The sequence below is a fragment of the Bombus fervidus genome, chromosome 18 (assembly GCF_041682495.2).
Source record: "Bombus fervidus isolate BK054 chromosome 18, iyBomFerv1, whole genome shotgun sequence".
NCBI classification, from domain to species: domain Eukaryota; kingdom Metazoa; phylum Arthropoda; class Insecta; order Hymenoptera; family Apidae; genus Bombus; species Bombus fervidus.
Window position 1 is genome coordinate 8,120,945 of NC_091534.1, and position 18,446 is coordinate 8,139,390.

Below are 18,446 nucleotides of genomic sequence, written 5' to 3' on the forward strand. Positions count from 1 at the left end.
TGGTTCTCGACTTCGATCGATCGAATCACTTCGTGGGGTAGTTGAGTAGATTTCAGGATTTCAGTGTGTCTGCAATAAAGACCGTTATATAAAAAAAATTATTGTTTCTTTAATGTGTTATTTATTGTCTACGTTTCAATATAATTTAAGTCATTTTATATCGTCCCATTAGTTTGTTAGTATAAAGCGCGAAATGAGCGAGAACGCAGAAATTACGGGAGTAATATCGCCAGAAGATGCGGCCAAAGCGGAAAAATTTAAAGAAGAAGCAAATGAATATTTTAAAAGTGCGTTTACAAACTTTCCTTATAGATTTGATCTTGCTATTTATTTTGTATTTAGATGCCAAGCTAAGCAAAAATTCATGATTAACATTAGGATAATGTAATTTAGTCACGTGTACGTTGGAAACTAACCCAACTTCCGTAACGTAAATTATCATTAAATTATTAAGTGTAAACCTAATCATTAGAAGTTTTGAAATTCAAAACAATTAGGTTGCTTGTTATACCGCTGCTACAAGTTTATTCTAAATAATTATGTTCATTTATAATGTTTGTCATTTTAATTATGACATTTCATATAACATGTTTTATTTGATGTGTCAAATTTGTAGTAATTGTTTCATTTTGACAACATAAAAGAGTTAATTTTTAGAGTACTTCCACTATAGCAAAATAAAAAGTAATCCGTTATCCTTCCGGTGTATATGTTGAGAACAAACAAAACATTAATTATAATTTTTTCGCTATTAACTATCATATATTTCATTATTTTCTTTTTAGATCAAGACTATACCAAAGCTATAGAATTCTATACTAAAGCTATAGAAGTAAATCCTACAGTGGCAGTTTATTATGGAAATAGAAGTTTTGCTTATCTAAAAACAGAATGTTTTGGATATGCACTTACAGATGCATCAAAAGCTATTGATTTAGATAAAAATTACGTGAAAGGATATTATCGTAGAGCTGCAGCTCATATGTCACTTGGCAAGTTCAAACTAGCTCTTAAGGATTATAAAACTGTTACTAAAGCAAGACCAAATGATAAAGATGCAAAGATTAAATACACAGAATGTTCTAAAACATTAAAAATGTTAGCCTTTGAAAAAGCAATCTCAGTAGAGGAAAATAAAAAAAACATTGCAGATATGATTAATTTAGAAGCAATGGGTAAGTTATATTTAATATTTATTTAATGAGTTTAAATGTTCTTAAAAAAGTTCTGTTGTGATTGTTTTTATTTTACAGCTATCGAAGATGAATATACCGGGCCTAAACTTGAAGATGAAAAAGTTACGTTGCAATTTATGCAAGATTTATTAGAATGGTATAAGAAACAAAATAAATTACACCGTAAATATGCTTATAAAATTCTTTTAGATATAAAAGCATGGTTTATGGCACAACCAAGCTTAGTTGACGTTACAATTCCTGAAGATAGTAAATTTACTATCTGTGGAGATATACATGGACAATTCTATGATTTACTTAATATATTTGAATTAAATGGATTACCATCAGAAACTAATCCATATGTATCCTTTATAATAGTAAATAAGTTATACTTATCATTACATTTCATATTTATTAATTTAATGATTAAATATACTATAATTAAATATATTACTAATACAACTACAATAGTATCGTATATTTCTTAATAGTTATATAGTTATTCAATGGAGATTTTGTAGATAGAGGCTCCTTCTCTGTAGAATGTATATTTACTCTATTTGGATTTAAATTATTATATCCAAACCACTTTTTTATGTCTAGAGGTATACTCTTACCAATCTATTTATATCATTAACATGTTGTACATATTCATAGTAAAATACAATATTTAGGTAACCATGAATCTGCTACAATGAATCAAATGTATGGATTTGATGGTGAGGTTAAAGCAAAATATTCTGCTCAAATGGCTGAGTTATTTACAGAGGTTTACAATTGGCTCCCTCTTGCTCATTGTCTTAATAGTAGAATACTTGTAAGTTTATATTGTTACGTACAAGAGAGATGTTGAATTTAACATAGTAGGTAACCAAGAAAGTTTGTGTTGTTTTAATCAATAACGATCAATAAAGAAACGAAACGGACTTTCCTGCTTTTCTGATAGTTATGCAATGGTATATATATAAACTATGTGTTTATGGTGTTTATAGGTAATGCATGGTGGTCTATTTTCAAGAGACGATGTTACGTTAAAAGAAATTCGAGAAATTGATAGGAATAGACAACCACCAGAAGAAGGACTAATGTGCGAATTATTATGGTCAGATCCACAACCACAAGCTGGAAGAGCACCCAGTAAAAGAGGAGTTGGTGTACAGTTTGGCCCTGATGTTACACAAAATTTCCTTGCCATGAACAATCTTGATTACATTATAAGAAGTCACGAAGTGAAAAATGATGGATATGAAGTTGGTCACTTTGGAAAATGTATTACTGTATTTTCTGCTCCAAATTATTGGTACATAAACGTGTATTATTAGTTTAAAAATAATTGTTCTTTATAAAATGAACGATCTTTAATACAGTCATATTGTATATTAATTTTATTTTTTATTCTTAGTGATACTATGGGTAACAGAGGCGCTTTTATCACACTTAATGGTAAAGATATGGAACCCCATTTCACATCATATGAAGGAGTGGTATGTTACAAACTAATTGGTAAATTTTATAATTTTTAATTGTACTACACAAGGATGTATTTTTGTTTCAGGCTCATCCAAATGTAAGGCCAATGGCATATGCTAATTCTCTACTAAAATTCATGTGCTAGTGGAACACCCTAGGTACTATTGATAAATAAATAAATAACAATAACTGAATACGAGTAGCCCAATCAAAGTGTGCGTAATATATTTGATACCGAAATGGAGAAGGTGAGAAACACTTAGGCTTCTCCAAAACAATAAAATACTGTATTCTTTTTAGGAACATGAAAATCTTCTGTATCATAATAACTGCAATGAAGATATAATATTGATGGGTACAAAAATGAAAAAAGTTTGCTTGTTTTGAGAACTTGCGAACAGACATATATCAAATTTTCTTGTCTATGATAAGACTAATCCCTCATTAGCAATTTATGTTTCATTGTAATGAAATGACGCAAAGAAAAAAAAGAAACATTTCTATTTTGTACCCTCAATTGAACCACCTTATTCACTAAAGATTTTAATGTTCACGCACAAGCTGAGTAAATGATCTCAAAGATCTCAACAGATTAACTTATATTCTAATATTTGCAGAAGGTGCTGAACATATAATGAACACACCTGTTATTCTTTTAATTTATTCTTTAATGAATAATGGTGGTTTTTACGAAACGATAATTATTACGAAAATATCTAATACATATGCAATTTAGCATGACTATGTAGTACAATTTTCCAGCCAGTCACTATTTGTCACGTTATTTGTGATGACTACTTTTTTACAAATTTAACGTGATTGGAAGGATTTCTTTAATCTAACATTTTGTTTTTTTGTTAATAATAAACGATGTTTATAATGTATTTAAAATTTATATTGTTTTTCTTTAAAAAAAGGGAACTTGTGTACCTTGTAAAATGAGCGGAAAAATTTCTTCTGGTAAATTATCTCGATTTTGACGATTCACAGTTATAATTTTACATCTTTTATCTGCATGAAGCTTTTGGAACAATGATAAATGCCGCTGCGGTACTTTATGCATTTGAGGTATCGTCGCAATTATAAAAGGTATTTTTGAAGTTCCAAAAAATAACTTCACTATTTTATCATGAAATCTTTGACTAAACAATTCCATTTTTCCAATTTCATCTATGATTAATATGTCCTAAAGAAATCGAAAATTAATAAGTTGATTACAATTATAAATACGTATAAAATATATAAAACTATTCTGCTTACTGCATTTGAATCAAAGACAGACAATGCTGTTGCTTCAAAATCATTAAGAAACACATGATAATTCCCCACTTTATATTTAGAGTGCTGCGACTGGTTTATCACATTTCTGTTTACAAGTAGTATTGTCTCAGTCAAAAAGGAAATTAAACTTTATATATTTAAGAAATTGATACCAACTCAATTCGTGCCAATGTTGATTTTTCGTCACGGTTTTTCATTAGCACAACATCAAATCCAATCCTGCTACCACTTTGACCTCGAACTTCTTCGGTATAAAATCCATCAAACTTATAACTTTGTTCTTCCATCATCAAAGCTAACTTTTTACATAATGTAGTTTTTCCTATACCTACGGCAGTTCTCATTTTATTCAAAACCATTATAAACTATTTTTATTTACAATAAACGATTAGAAGATTAAGTAATAAATTTTAAAAAATACAACAAATATGTTACTTATTATTATAAAATTACACATGTTATATGACGGTGATTTAAATAAATAAGAAATGTAAATAATTAAAAGAAAAAATATTAAATATTTTGAACATTGAGGATATGTAAAAGTTACTAGTAGTGGGCGATTTTTTAAACACCTTGTAATTTTTGAAAATCGCGGACTTACCAGGAGGGCCAGTGAGAAGTACGCGTGAGACACGCAATGCGGCGCCGGTATCCATGCTTCTTGTTTTTCTAGAAGTGTTTAAGTAACAGTTGTGAGTGACACTTGCATATAAACGTAAGAAGATAGTAGGTAATCGAAATAAAAAGTAAAATATTTTTATTCAATGGGGCTATTTAGTTAAAGATATATGTATCGATGATATGGATAAGAGATTGAAAGGGAAAGATTGATAATATTAGCCACAACGTGGAGTCACTGAATAGCGATCAGCTGATTGTGCTCGAGTAAGACAATCTGTTCGGGTGGGCTGAAACGCCTTTGTATATGTGGGTACCTACTACCTACATATGTACTTTGATTGCGTTCAGAAGTGCGTTGGTGCGTGAGACGCACCTCGTGTAGCTTATGTTTGTGTGAGTTTATGAGGAGTATACTCGCGACACGTCTGTCACAGAATAAATATAAGATCGGTCACGACGAAACTTATAATAGTTACAACCTATAATAATCTCGTAGATTTGATTGCGCCACGAATTTCCCTATTCTATAGGTCTCCCCGGTTTACTAAGTACGCGAGACAGTCTTAGAATCTTTGAGGTGCACTTAATCGACGAAGCGAATACGGGCGTTAGTTACAGGATACATGGAAGAAAGGGACGAAGGGTGAAGACGACGGTTCTATCCGTTTTCGTATACGTATCAGTATATGCAAAGAAATGGCTCGTCCTTCCAATTATAATCCGCTCTCGTATTTCGTCGCAAGACAAACCGACGACAAAGTCGATTATTGCAAACGCCTCGTTAATGCAAGGTTCGAAAGCTCCGAAAATCTGTTTAGAAAAGATCTACTATCGCATTATGGATGCGTCAATGCGATTGAATTTTCGAATCAAGGAGATCTATTGGTTTCCGGTAAGAAGTTAACAAATATGTTTGATTTATTTCGTTCTTACACGGCCTATGCCCGTCGATTTAGAAAATTAAAGTTCGACGGAAAATTGGAGCCTTTTGATATTTTTAAGTAATTACACTATTGTGCAAAACACGTGTTACTTCCTGGTTATATGTTTTTGTAATGTATTAAATTGATTATTGAAATGAAAATATATTTATTGTTTAAAATTATTTTATCATTAATTTAACAGGTGGTGATGACAGAAGAGTTTTATTATGGAAAGTAGAGCAAGCAATACAAGATGTGGGCAAACCCGCAGTAATGAAAGCTCAACACATTAGTAATATTTTCTGTCTTGGTTACGATAATAGCAAAACAAAAATATTTTCTGCTGGAAATGACGATCAAGTTATTGTTCATGACTTACGAACGTATGAAGCTTCTTTCTTAAACACTTTTATATATATAAACATATAGAACTAAACAATTATTTATTTCTTGATGTAGGGGAGATGTGGTGAATTTCTTCCTCCATGAGAAACCTGTTTATGGACTGTCAGTACATCCGCATAATGACAATGTATTTGCTAGCGCCTGCGATGATGGGAGAGTTTTAATTTATGACATACGAGGATCCAGTGCTATGGAAACATTTTGTTTGGCACGGTACAAAACTGCTTTTCACTCTGTAATGTTTAATCCTGTTGAACCAAGGATGCTTGCAACCGCCAATTCTAAAGAAGGAGTTAGCATGTGGGATGTAAGAAAACCTTTGAAGTAAGTAAAAAATTCAAATAAAATCATATGAAAATGTTCCATCAAAATAATAACTTTTTATATTTACAGGCCTGTATTACGTTATGGAAATGAAAGTTCAGCTCAGAGTTGTATGAATGTTAGATTTAATGCAGCAGGTAATAGATTGCTAGCTTTGAGAAGAAGATTACCTCCTGTACTTTATGATGTAGACTCTTCTACTCATTTATGTCAGTTTGATCATCCTGGATACTATAACAGTTGCACAATGAAATCATGTTGTTTTGCTGGAGATAATGACGAGTATGTCCTTTCTGGTAAGTAGTACTGCAATAATCATAAATCTTTTTATATATTTTTTCTGCTAGTATTTACATACATTTCAACTTATAATTTTAAGGTTCTGACGATTTTAATCTATATATGTGGAAAATTCCTTCTGAGGATGTAAAATGGGTAAATTTTGCACACATGGTATTACGTGGGCACAGATCCATTGTTAATCAAGTACGATACAATCAAGCTAGTTGTATTTTTGCTTCATCTGGAGTTGAGAAACTCATTAAGATTTGGAGTCCATTTCCTCTTGGAAACAATTGCTTAGGTGGATTAAAGGTAATTTATGGAATAATTTTATTATACATATTGATAGCATATATCATTGTTTCTATATTTGTATTTTAGAGGGATGATGGAAGACAAGAGAGACAAAGGAGAGTATTCACGCATGATGAATATATTGGATTAGTATTACGTAGTGGACAATTTATGACACATGATTATAGCCATCAATCAACCAGAGAAGATCCTAGAATGATGGCATTTTTTGATTCACTGGTACAACGTGAGGTTGAAGGTTGGAGTTCCGAAGATATGTCAACAGCACCTCAAACCCCTAGTGATTCTGAAAGTAATCTTATAACTGGACGAGTTTATAGTGCAACAGATTCTGATGGTAAATCTTTTTTTCAAATTTTTACATTGAAGTACTAAACAAAAATAATTTTAAATGAAATATTAATTTATTTTCTTGTAGACTCTACAGCATTTGACCGTCAATTGATGTCAAGTATTTTGGGGCCAGCAATAACACTGGCATCTCGTGGATCTTGTGGGGGTGGAGTAGCTCCTGAAAGACCATTAGAGTCCCCAAATCGTATAACACGACTTATAGCATATCGTAGAGAAAAACTAATGAAACTTGCAGCTGTAGATTGTGATGCACCAGCAAATAATGCCTCAGCTGCAGCATCAGAACCATCTGCATCAGGTTCTGCCAGTGATGGTGACAATGCACAAGTTAAGTGTAAATCTAAATCAAAAGTAAAATTTCTTAAGAGGAAACATAGTAAAATTACTGAGATAAGAAGGGCCGGAATAAAGTGTGCAGTGTTACAAATTAATAGTGACTCTGATAGTGATGAACAACCTGTTGACACAACTCAGCCTAGTACCAGTTCTGGCGTAGTTTCTAGAAGATCACGGTATGTTGTGCATATTGAGAGGGAAGCAAAACACTCAAATTACAGCAGTAGCAGTTCAGAGGATAACGACATTTCTGGTAAACGTAAGCATTCGAAAACTGATTCTGATACTTCCACAAAAGTACACAGAAGGAAACACAAAAAATGTAAAAGTAACTCAAAAAGTGACAGTACCAAAAATAAGAGCAAACGGCAAAAAATTGATTATGATACAAAGAAGAAGAAATCAGGCAGAGATTGGAAGCTTTATTTAAATGATGTTAGTAATGCAATGAAAATTCAGAAAGATGGTTCATCAGTGCCAGTGAACAAATCAAGCAAAGTTCCTTCAACTCCTGACAGTGGTATCACATCAGGAGTATCTACAAGTGAAAAAAATGGTGAACAAGCACAGAAAGATCAAAATGATGCAGAGAGCTCAGATCATGAGCAGAAACTAAAAAATCTAGAATATTTTAGAAAGAAGGTGAATGTAGTAAGAAGGAGCTATCGTATTCGATCTAAACCTTTATCCCAAACTATTTCAACTACAACTGATTCTTCCGATTAAGCTCCTGTTACCTTCAACATTTTAATCCCTTTCCTTTTGTACATAATAAATCTGTGATTCCTTGAAGTATATTTTTATAATACTAAGTTCGTTCGCACGCGAATATGACCGGTTTTTTCTATCTTCTTTTAGACTTTATTATTTTTCCGTTATCTTCATGTGTATGCTATATTTTATTGGAATCTCTTATCATACAAGACTGTCCCAGAAAAATAAATCTTCTTTCACCATATATAAAACAATTTTCATTGTCATCTAATCACAATATTTTATAATTGGTACAAAGGATTATACGAATTTAGTAGTCTAAAATGTTTAAAATTATTAATAACTGATGTCTCAATTGTTTAGAAAATTTGATTTATTATTATAGTATAAACATGTTTGGATATGACCATTAAATCATATATAATCGAAACTCCAGCAAAACACCGCCGAGAATTATAGGTAAATTGATGCTACATTAGCTATAATAAGCGATCCAGCTAATGTGTATTGTTGACATGGTTTGTAAGTGTGATGGAAAATAATAAAACAATAAATTGATATACATTTTTTTCTTATATGTTTAGCTTTGAAAACAAGTTAAGGATATTGCATTATTTAATCCTGCATTTATACGTCTTTATTAACTTATAATAAATAAAGGAAAGAATGACCTAAATTTATGCATTAATTTATTGTCCAATAAATTTCTGTAGTTCTGCTTTATTTAATATCAGAACACGATTTTTCTTTTAATTTTGATAGAAAGCATAAATATACGAAACAAATATGGACTAATTCCTTTATGATGTCATTGTGGTATCTAGATATGAAGTACTTCCTTCCTGTGGGTACAAAACCTTAATTCTTTCAGTTTTAGAAATAATGTTCCCTGGTCTTTCATTTTACTAACATCAGTTATTCAGAATGTTATATTTAACTTTATCAACTAAGATTAATATATGGTTTTATAGTTTTACATTTATAATTTTACAGTATAGTATACTAGCATATAATTTAGACATTGATAATGCCAGAATATTTAATATTCCCAAAAATTTTAGTTACCAACGGGGAAGTTATTTTGGATTTTCCGTTGCCCTTTACACAGATGGCCTAGATTCTGTACTACTTGTAGGTGCTCCCAGAGCAAATACAAGCGTAATACAAAATGTAATTGAGCCAGGTACTATATTTCAATGTCCAATTAATGAAACATGTAAGGAATGGATTATTGATAGAAGTGGAAATGATAAAGAGAAGCAATATTCAACAATTAATCAAATTAAGGATAATGCATGGATTGGTGCAACAATTGCTGTAGAAAATAAGACTAATCCTACAATTGTGGTATGTTGAAGTTTGTATTTCTTTTTTCATATGTTTATCCTTAAAAATTAATAATTACTTAATTAAACTTGTAAATAGGTCTGCGGCCCACGATTGAAGTATAATATTACAAATAAACGCCAATCTAATTGGTTTATGTATGGCATTTGTTATTTGTCATTAATTAACGGTATTAAGTCTTTTAAGAAAGAATCTAAAAGTAAAATTTTATCATTTGTGAGACTTAGAGAAGCTATCGATACAAAAAGATATGTTTATAATTTTGGCATGAGTCAAGTTGGTTTTTCTATGCATATGACATCCAATGACCTAAAGTGGGACTTAATATTAGGTAATCCTGGTGTATTTAACTGGAAAGGTACACCTTTGTTAGTTACAATATCAGTTGATGGTGAAATGCAAAATATAATTCCATCGATTAAAGATGAGGGAAGTTTTCATGCAAATAATTATTTTGGTATGTAACGCACTTTCATTGTACCACTAACTGAATATTTTCATAATATAAACGGTTAATAATCAATCATTCTAGTCTGTATTTCATTATATATCAAATTATTATTATATATTATTTATTATTATTTTTAAATAAAAACATTTTTCTTATCATTCCATTATAATTATTAAAAGAAGTAAATGTAGCAAATACATGTAATTATCATAAAATTAAATGAAATTTTTATAATATTAATATTTGTATTTTCTATAAAAGATGTGTTTACAAAATAGTTGGCTTTATACTGATATTAACCACAATATATTAAACCTATAAATTAGGTGAAATAGTTTGTGTAAAATATTGTTGGTACATAAAATAGTAATTTATCATAATTTATTTAGGGTATGCAGTAACATCTGGTTATTTTAGAGAAGGAAAATTGTGGTTTGTTTCTGGTGCTCCAAGGGCTTCACTTATGTTTGGTGCTGTTGCTATATTTACCTTCTCTCATAACGATAACGCAAAATTAGAAATAAAAAAGATTTTGAATGGTGAGCAACATGGTGAATATTTTGGTGCTGCTTTATCATCATGTAATCTTAATGGTGATAATAGAGATGAATTAATTGTTGGAGCACCACATTGGTCAAAAAATATGGATGAAGGTCGCATATATGTCTTTACTGTTCTACATAATGTATGTACATTTTTTAATATCACTGAATTATTGCAGAAATAATACTTTGGCTTGAATATAGTAGTCTGAAATTCCTTTTAAATTCTGATTAAATAAGCCTTCAATTTATAAATTAGTATAGTATGTTAGTATTTAACTTAATACACATAATGATCTCAAACATTGGCGGTAGGAAATTTTTGAAAAACAATCATTTGAAGGAAAAATATCTGGAAGTAGATTTGGATCTACTATAACTTGTCTTGGTGATATTGATTATGATGGCTATGGTGATATTGCTGTTGGTGCACCATACGAAGAAGAAAGTGGTGCAATATACATCTTCAATGGCAATAGCAATGGATTACCTAAACATTATAGCCAAAGGATAGTTGGCAAACAATTTGGAAGGAATATCCGTGGATTTGGAATTTCAATTTCCGAACCACGTGATATAAATGGTGATAAATATCCTGATATTGCAGTTGGAGCTTATTTGTCTGAACAAGCAATTTTAATAAAATCAAAACCTGTTATAACAATAACTACAAAATTGTCTTACAATGACAAACAAAAATTATTGAAAAACTCTACATCTTTTCTAATTGATGTGTGCACATATTATGATGGAACAAATACTCCTAAATATCTTCGTAAGTATATAATTTAATTTTTATATACATATATAATGAAGTTATACATAATCTGGAATATCATATCTAATAAATGAAATTGCATTTAGGAGTTGTTAAATCTTTGAAAATCGATCAAATATATAGAAGAGCTTATTATGGTACAGAAAGAAATAGTGATAACATTTATAAATTGTCCGATACTTTATATAAATCTAAAAACCTATGCAGTCAACTTAAGATATATTTAAAGGTAGAAGTTTATACCAGTATCTTCTTAAAAAATATTTTTTTAAATTATATTTTATTTTTTAATTTTGTTAGAAAAATATCCAAAATATAATAAATCCAGTTGAAATATCTATCTCAACTAGTTTAGAAAAAGACTTAAATTTAAATGATAGTGAGACGAAAGCAAACTTCCTTTGTACAACCTGTGTAGCTGTAAATAAATTGTTTTCTAAAACTGAAGATTTAATAAAATTACCATTTGCTGTTGATTGTGGTGACGACAATATTTGTACATCAGATGTAAAGATATCACTTTCAACAAATTTAAATTCTGGTAACAAATATGTTGTTGGATCAACATTCACTACCAGGCTTAAAATAGATGCTCTTAATTATGGCGAACCTGCTTATCAAGCTAAAATATATGTATATATACCAAAAATATTATCATTAGCTAGTATGCCACCTTCGTGCATGGAAAGTTTTTATACGAATAATACTTTAGAAGCAATATGTGATCTTGGAAATCCACTTAGAAAAAATGTAAGTGTAATCTGTTAAGTATCAAGACTTTTTCAATAAAGTAACATAATTAATCATTTCTATTAGAAAACATTAACATTAGATTTGGATATGAGTAAAATTCGGTTTGATGTTGATCACGTGGATCTATGGACCAATTTTAACTCACAAAGTGAACAGAAAGATTCATCCAATAATACACATGTTTTAACTATATATTTTGATGTTGATGTTGACATAGTGATTGCAGGGTTAGTATCGCCAGATTTATTTATTATTATTATTAGTTATACTTCATACTCTCTATAACTATATTATTTATTATATTTATCATTTACTAACTACAATTCTTTTTTATTAGAAAAGCGCGAGATAATTTATATTCATATTCTACTGACGATGAGGATGAAAAATTAAACAATATTCGATTTCAACATATTTATGAAATTCAAAAATTTGGAGATAGTCCAATTGATGAAGTTATATTAACAATTAATATCCCAATATACTGGAAACATTTTACTGGAGATATACAGATTATCAATATAAACGAAACAATTAGTTATCTGGATGGTCAACCATTTTACTGCACACACTTAAATTCTACACTTTCAACTGCTTTAACTAATATATCTGAAATTTACTTTGCAAATACTGAATTGTATACACAAAAAGGATTTATGCTGGATACCAATTTTTCTATAAATTTTCCACCAGAAAACAGGTCAATCTATATCAATTGTACAAATGCTAATGTCAAATGTACATATATTAAATGTAAGCTTGGTCCCTTTCTAAGTTCTTCATCTGTTGCAAAACTTTCACTCATATTGGACTTTTACTTATCTGATTTTAAAAGTAAGATTTTTCTTGATATGTTAGTGTATCTTTAACTTCCAAGATATGTTGAAAAATTTTACCGTTTCTTTTTAATATTTATTACAGCGAAAATAATGGAAGAGAAAGACATAATATTTTTCTTGTCCAGCGGACACGTTAATATTTTAGAATCAAATCATGTTATGAAAAAAATTAGACATAAATCTGATGATACTATTATTGCTACAATGTTCTTAGGTTCACCAGTAACTCAACACATTGCAATGTGGATTATAGTTTTGTCAATAGTCTTAGGAATTTTATTGTTAATACTGTTAATTTTAGCACTACTTAAAATTGGATTCTTTAATCGAAATAGGAAAAAAGAACTTGAAGCATTAAAATCAGAAACAGATGTAAGTTTTTTAAAACATTTTTTATTATATTATACATAGATATTACATTTAATGTATTTGTTACATTACAGGAGAGACATGGGATTACATTGGAAACATGTTCATCAACAGAAATTTTTCAGAAAGAATAAATTTATTAATATATAACTTTTATGTTTTGTATACATATATATATATGACTCTTATTCTTTGCATAATTAAGAAAAGAAAATAAATAACAACAACTTACATTTTGTTATCGCATTTGAGTACTATTAGTATCTTTATAAAAATATAATAAATCTTAGAAAATATATATAAATTTTCAACTACAAAGCTTAAAAGGATTGTATTATAAATATTGTTTCATTTTGTTTATAATCTTTATTTATGTTATGTAATATTCTGTGAAAATAATTCGAGCAAATTTATCATAAATAAATAATCTATATACAAAAATATTAATCTTTTTATATATAGCGTGAGATTCGAGCAGCTTGTATTATAGTCGTTGTGGTGCTTTTTATTGAAATATCCCGTGTCAAAGAAATATATAAATATATATATATAATTAGCTGCCTTTCATGTTAAATATCTTTAATACACAATCACATTGTGCACATATTTGCATTTATCAATAACAGAGCATAAAACTTTCATTATACATAATTTTTTATATGAATTTTTATCTCAACTTACATTAGTCATCCAAACCTAAGCCTTTTGAAATTTCATCTGCTGTTAATTTATTTCCGGAAACAGGACTATCAGAAGATACAGGAGGTTGTGCAGGCGGTGCAGAACTTGGTGTATAAGCTGGTGGAGGAGTTGGACGATTTTCTTCGTGAGATTTCTGTATGTACAATCATAATTATATAATCAGATTATAAAATTTACATATTCATAATTTTTAAAATATTATAATTTATACCTACATCTTTATCGTGTTTAGTAAGACCTCCTAAAGCAGAACTAAGAAAGGCTGATCCTATTCCAGATAAGAGATCTGAATTTGATGATTGATTAGAATATCCACCAGAAGGTTGGTAATTTCCGTAACCTCCTGAAGGTTGGTAATTTGGTTGTTGATTTCCACCACCTCCAAGAACACCACCAAGAATAGATCCTAAGGCTCCTGTCAATGGATTACTTGGTTGACTTGGAGGAGGTGGTGGTGCTGCATTATGCCCACTATTACCACCTTAGATATACAAAAATTTAATGTATTAAAATTTCCTTATGAAGCATATAAAAATTGTACTTCAAATGCAAAATTATCTGTATTGTGTGTTTATCATGATTCACTATAACCTTTAACATAAATATAGCTTATAATAGATGACATCATCTATGTCATCATCTAACATTCTAACACTCAATCATACAATTATGAACAAATCATTATATTAATATCTTCAGTTTGAAAGATTAAGAGAAGTATTATTCCATAATTTGATCATGTTTTAAGCATAAAATGTATCTATATCATACCCAATGCTCCAAGAATAGAGTCTAATACACCACCACCACCACTTGATTGTTGGATGTTGGTAGGGTAGCCTTGTTGTGCTTGTGAGTTACTTAAAGCATTGGTCACTAAACTGCTTGCTAAAGCTGCACCCAAAGAACCAAGATTTCCCAAACCACCTTCACTTTCTGTTTTTGATTTAGAAGCATCAGATTTTTCCTGATCATCTTGAACTTCTTTCTTTTTCTAAAAAATTAAAAACAGCATGCATATAACATATGTTATTATTTTTAGTATCTTATACAGATATTATTGTATGCTATTATTTCCAAAAGACTTGTAATTATTAAATTTATATACACTCATAGCGTGTGCAGCAGCTGCTATGCCTCCTGCTGCAACTAGTCCCCCTATTGCTAATCCAACTTTATCCAAACAACCACTAAATGCTTCTTCTTCTTCAGGCTTCTCATATCCAGGCTGATATCCATATGCTCTTGGAGGATTATAACCAGGTCCTCCATATACACCAGGAGGAGGTCCATACCCAGGAGCTGGAGGTGGTGGACCATATCCACCTTGTGGTGTTTGTGGACCTATTGTAGGATATAATCCTCCAGGTGCTAAAAAATGACATAGAATTTATTATGTAATTGTTTAGTAACAGTAAAAGAATATAAAATGTTTAATTACGTGGTGGCCCAAAATTAGCAGCAGGTACATCTGGCGTGGGTACAGCTCGAGGAGAGCGAGGTGGATCAATTGGAACGGTCTCATATGTGATAGATTGTACTTCTACGTCTCCATCAATAACCAAATGTGTTACTTTCTCATATGGTAGCCTATGAACAAATTCTGCAAAATGTCTACCATTTATGGCAATCTTATAACATGGAAAATCACACAAAACGAAGATCTCAAATTCTTGGCCAGGTTGTATCCACATGGGGCCATCATTTTCCTCTGGGCCCCAAGTCATTGATACTATATGATTTCTAGTAATAAATCCTTCTGCGAAACGTGGTGAAACATGAATGGCAATATCATCTCTTGGATTTAATGTAGGTCCCAATTGATAATTTACAGCAAAACGTACAGCACCAGGAGGAACTTTGCCTCGAATTTTTACCATTTTTCCAGGTATTAAGCCACCTTCAACAGCTCCCACATAAGGAATTGGCTATTAAAATATAAAGGTATTTATTATTTAAATGTAAAACTTCACAGTTCTAAAATTAAATTGTACTACATTTAGAAAAAGCAAAAATGTATTACTTATTATTGTATAAATTGTTCATTAATACTTTATCCATCTTTTTAAATTGGAACTATTACAGATTTTTTGATCTCTTTTAACTTATACAATATTATTCTCATATAGAAAGTACTTGTAAATAATCTAACGAATTAACAAATATAGTTGGATAAGTGTTTGGATAAACTATGTTTCATTGAGATCATATCAGCAGTGCAGATGCTATATATATATATACGTATATCCTTCCTGGATCGATGACAATCAACTTTGCCAAATGAAATAACTTTTTAATCGATTTAAATAATACTTACAGGATCCAAAACTGGCTCAAATGACATCTTTATTGTTTAATTGTATTTCGCAAGTTCGGATAGAAGTTTATAATTCAATGCACTATTTTAAAATAGCGAACACTCCGTACACGAAGAAATCTTGTGACTTGTCTTTCGTGTCTTCTTTCTAAAACATTTCTATTTAAAGTGGTGACGTTTCCAGCTTAAACTGTGTAATGCGGCACAAACTATACTTATATGATACATAGTTTCTTTGGCGCATGCATTCTCAAATTCTTTACAGTTACTGTAGTGACGTACATCTCGTATGGTAGTGTCGTAATATAGAAAAGCCGCGAATTCAAACTTATCTCGTGCAGAAATAGAACAAACCAATCAAATTTCTTCATATTTTATTTAAACCAGAAACACGTGAAACCTATTATAAGAAAGGGATGACATGATGCAACACATTCACAATATAACCAATAAGTTATATATTTTTTATAACTCTTAATAGACGATTACAAATACATTTCAATATAGATAATAGCTAGATTGCAAATTTTTCTGCATTTATGTAAAATTTAAAAATACAGAAACGTGCAAAATGCATATTATAAGCGAAAGTACATAATATATGTAACGTATAATATTCACTGAATTATTTAACGTATGAAATAAATCGCTGCAACAAAATCTGCAATAATATCCTAATAATAATTTAAAATAGTCAAAAATAGAAATTAGTCTTAAAGTATATATAAACAATTTTTAATAATTTATTCTACCTACATATATTCATTATTAGTGCGTTGTACGAATTGAGTTAATAACTGTGAGGTTATTAAAACTTTATTTAATCGAAGATTATAAAATAAGTTTTTACATTTTATTTCTCGAGATACAGAAATTTCGTAAATTACAAATTTCAATTCTGAGTATCTTTTAGATATTAGGCTATAAACATTGTGTGAAACATTTCCACTTTTATGGAGGGCAGTACGCTATAAACTGTCTCCGTTGAAATTATCGCTTAAAGGTTGCGCAATTAATTATTGGAATAGTTACACGCGGGCACACGCACGTATTATCGCCTACGTTCATTTTCGTCCATGCATTGTTTAACACTACAGGAAACTAAATAAACCGTCCATTGAGATATAACAGGTTCAGTGAGAGAGAGAATTTTTGCGTAGAAAAAGTAAACAGTTAAACGGGAGCAAGTTAATAGTGAACAGAACCGCTGTATCAATGTAAATCAATAAAATCGATGATGAAACACGGTAAAATTCTATGCATAGGTTACTTCTTAACCTTAGAACGTCATAAAATTTCAAAGGAACGAAATTTATGCTTATTTTACAATTCCTTATAACCGTAACAATTATTTCAAATTATTTTATTTGTTTTTAATACAAGATACAGTTACTGTCCTGATGTTATTTCTTAAATAAAAATACCAAAGTAATTAAAACGATCGACTACTAAAAAGTTATTAAAAGTTAAATTGTTATTCTTCATTTTTATCTTAAATAAAATTTGTCCAGGTCTGACTTGCTACTATGTATGGGTGACGAACGTCAATCGGATATGTAAGCAGACGTATTGTGACTACAAGTTGTGCATTTTACGTGATCACTTCCAGGGACCACATACAGGGTGTGCCGCTATGAAACGTATGTGGAGCGTGCGAGGGCTAGGCACAGGCGCACCCACGATAAATAAGATTTAAATGTAACGATTCAACCGAATTATCGTCAATTCTTGTGCGTCACTTTATACAATTTTCACGCTTAATCAATCTTTTCAACAGCTGTCAGTATCCTTTTATTTCGTTGGTTCAACATTTATAGTAATTGCTAAATAGAGGAACAGATGCATAACCATAAGAAAAAATCAAACGTATGGGTGGCCAAAGAATCAGCCGGTTGAAAATTTACTCGTTCTACAATTTGAATACTAAATATACGTATAATTCATTACTCTACGGGAATGTCCTTGTCAGGTCTAAGGCGGCAAACTGGATATCAGGATCAATAAAGGTTTTCCTCTATTTTTACCTATACCACCTTCGCTGTAATTCGATTGATACATTTTTGATAACCTTTATAATAGAATAAATACGTTTATTGAAAACAATGTGTTCGAACGTATTAACTTCTAATTAACTTCTTTTGG

At 30.2% G+C, this 18,446-nt stretch overlaps 5 protein-coding genes across 7 annotated transcripts; 3 read left to right on the top strand and 2 right to left on the bottom strand.

Moving 5' to 3' along the window:
- Positions 1-17: 17 nt before the first annotated feature.
- On the top strand, positions 18-3,539 carry Ppd3 (protein phosphatase D3). Of its 2 annotated transcripts, XR_011802305.1 has the most exons (9): positions 18-287; positions 786-1,175; positions 1,254-1,540; positions 1,678-1,783; positions 1,853-1,995; positions 2,171-2,478; positions 2,581-2,662; positions 2,734-2,863; positions 2,949-3,539. XR_011802305.1 is itself a non-coding variant. In XM_072021007.1 (8 exons), the coding sequence occupies exons 1-8, from the start codon at positions 194-196 to the stop codon at positions 2,791-2,793; spliced, it is 1,470 nt and encodes a 489-aa protein (XP_071877108.1). In that variant the 5' UTR covers positions 18-193; the 3' UTR covers positions 2,794-3,539. The 2 variants fall into 2 exon arrangements, 1 of the variants encoding a protein (XP_071877108.1); XM_072021007.1 differs by having other exon boundaries at positions 2,734-3,539.
- LOC139996587 (nucleoside-triphosphatase THEP1) lies at positions 1,848-5,089 on the bottom strand. The gene is made up of 5 exons (XM_072021010.1): positions 4,879-5,089; positions 4,534-4,601; positions 4,086-4,257; positions 3,909-4,014; positions 1,848-3,834 (listed from the first exon to the last, which is right to left on the bottom strand). Exons 2-5 carry the CDS (start codon positions 4,586-4,588, stop codon positions 3,556-3,558), a joined length of 612 nt encoding a protein of 203 aa, XP_071877111.1. The 5' UTR covers positions 4,589-4,601; positions 4,879-5,089; the 3' UTR covers positions 1,848-3,555.
- Positions 4,644-8,768, top strand: LOC139996583 (uncharacterized). Its single transcript, XM_072021006.1, has 8 exons — positions 4,644-4,946; positions 5,084-5,445; positions 5,679-5,859; positions 5,936-6,205; positions 6,275-6,501; positions 6,585-6,799; positions 6,869-7,139; positions 7,221-8,768. Exons 2-8 carry the CDS (start codon positions 5,250-5,252, stop codon positions 8,216-8,218), a joined length of 2,358 nt encoding a protein of 785 aa, XP_071877107.1. The 5' UTR covers positions 4,644-4,946; positions 5,084-5,249; the 3' UTR covers positions 8,219-8,768.
- A 233-nt stretch (positions 8,769-9,001) lies between these two features.
- LOC139996582 (integrin alpha-8) lies at positions 9,002-13,801 on the top strand. Of its 2 annotated transcripts, XM_072021005.1 has the most exons (11): positions 9,002-9,198; positions 9,268-9,553; positions 9,632-10,010; positions 10,394-10,689; positions 10,862-11,321; positions 11,411-11,553; positions 11,625-12,074; positions 12,141-12,304; positions 12,415-12,911; positions 12,999-13,288; positions 13,360-13,801. In XM_072021005.1, the coding sequence occupies exons 1-11, from the start codon at positions 9,131-9,133 to the stop codon at positions 13,417-13,419; spliced, it is 3,093 nt and encodes a 1,030-aa protein (XP_071877106.1). In that variant the 5' UTR covers positions 9,002-9,130; the 3' UTR covers positions 13,420-13,801. The 2 variants fall into 2 exon arrangements, with proteins under 2 accessions (XP_071877106.1, XP_071877104.1); XM_072021003.1 differs by having other exon boundaries at positions 9,002-9,553.
- A 42-nt stretch (positions 13,802-13,843) lies between these two features.
- LOC139996585 (uncharacterized) lies at positions 13,844-16,513 on the bottom strand. Its single transcript, XM_072021008.1, has 6 exons — positions 16,305-16,513; positions 15,429-15,915; positions 15,096-15,358; positions 14,759-14,981; positions 14,203-14,468; positions 13,844-14,120 (listed from the first exon to the last, which is right to left on the bottom strand). The coding sequence occupies exons 1-6, from the start codon at positions 16,329-16,331 to the stop codon at positions 13,968-13,970; spliced, it is 1,419 nt and encodes a 472-aa protein (XP_071877109.1). The 5' UTR covers positions 16,332-16,513; the 3' UTR covers positions 13,844-13,967.
- Between the last annotated feature and the right edge of the window lie 1,933 nt (positions 16,514-18,446).

Bases quoted from the DNA above. Each gene is read 5' to 3' on its own strand.
- Ppd3 (XM_072021007.1), top strand. From the start codon at position 194: ATGAGCGAGAACGCAGAAATTACGGGAGTAATATCGCCAGAAGATGCG. The intron at 1,541-1,677 runs GTATCCTTTATA...ATAGTTATATAG, and splicing joins CATCAGAAACTAATCCATAT to TTATTCAATGGAGATTTTGT. The intron at 1,784-1,852 runs GTATACTCTTAC...TACAATATTTAG, and splicing joins CCACTTTTTTATGTCTAGAG to GTAACCATGAATCTGCTACA.
- LOC139996587 (XM_072021010.1), bottom strand. From the start codon at position 4,588: ATGGATACCGGCGCCGCATTGCGTGTCTCACGCGTACTTCTCACTGGC. The intron at 4,258-4,533 runs GTAAGTCCGCGA...GAACTGCCGTAG, and splicing joins ACTTCTCACTGGCCCTCCTG to GTATAGGAAAAACTACATTA. The intron at 4,015-4,085 runs GTTGGTATCAAT...ACTTGTAAACAG, and splicing joins TCAACATTGGCACGAATTGA to AAATGTGATAAACCAGTCGC.
- LOC139996583 (XM_072021006.1), top strand. From the start codon at position 5,250: ATGGCTCGTCCTTCCAATTATAATCCGCTCTCGTATTTCGTCGCAAGA. The intron at 5,860-5,935 runs GTATGAAGCTTC...TTCTTGATGTAG, and splicing joins ATTGTTCATGACTTACGAAC to GGGAGATGTGGTGAATTTCT. The intron at 6,206-6,274 runs GTAAGTAAAAAA...TTATATTTACAG, and splicing joins GATGTAAGAAAACCTTTGAA to GCCTGTATTACGTTATGGAA.
- LOC139996582 (XM_072021003.1), top strand. From the start codon at position 9,131: ATGTTATATTTAACTTTATCAACTAAGATTAATATATGGTTTTATAGT. The intron at 11,554-11,624 runs GTAGAAGTTTAT...TAATTTTGTTAG, and splicing joins AACTTAAGATATATTTAAAG to AAAAATATCCAAAATATAAT. The intron at 12,305-12,414 runs GTTAGTATCGCC...CTTTTTTATTAG, and splicing joins GTTGACATAGTGATTGCAGG to AAAAGCGCGAGATAATTTAT.
- LOC139996585 (XM_072021008.1), bottom strand. From the start codon at position 16,331: ATGTCATTTGAGCCAGTTTTGGATCCT. The intron at 15,916-16,304 runs GTAAGTATTATT...ATATTTTAATAG, and splicing joins TTGAGCCAGTTTTGGATCCT to CCAATTCCTTATGTGGGAGC. The intron at 14,982-15,095 runs GTATATAAATTT...TTAATTTTTTAG, and splicing joins CTGCTGCACACGCTATGAGT to AAAAAGAAAGAAGTTCAAGA.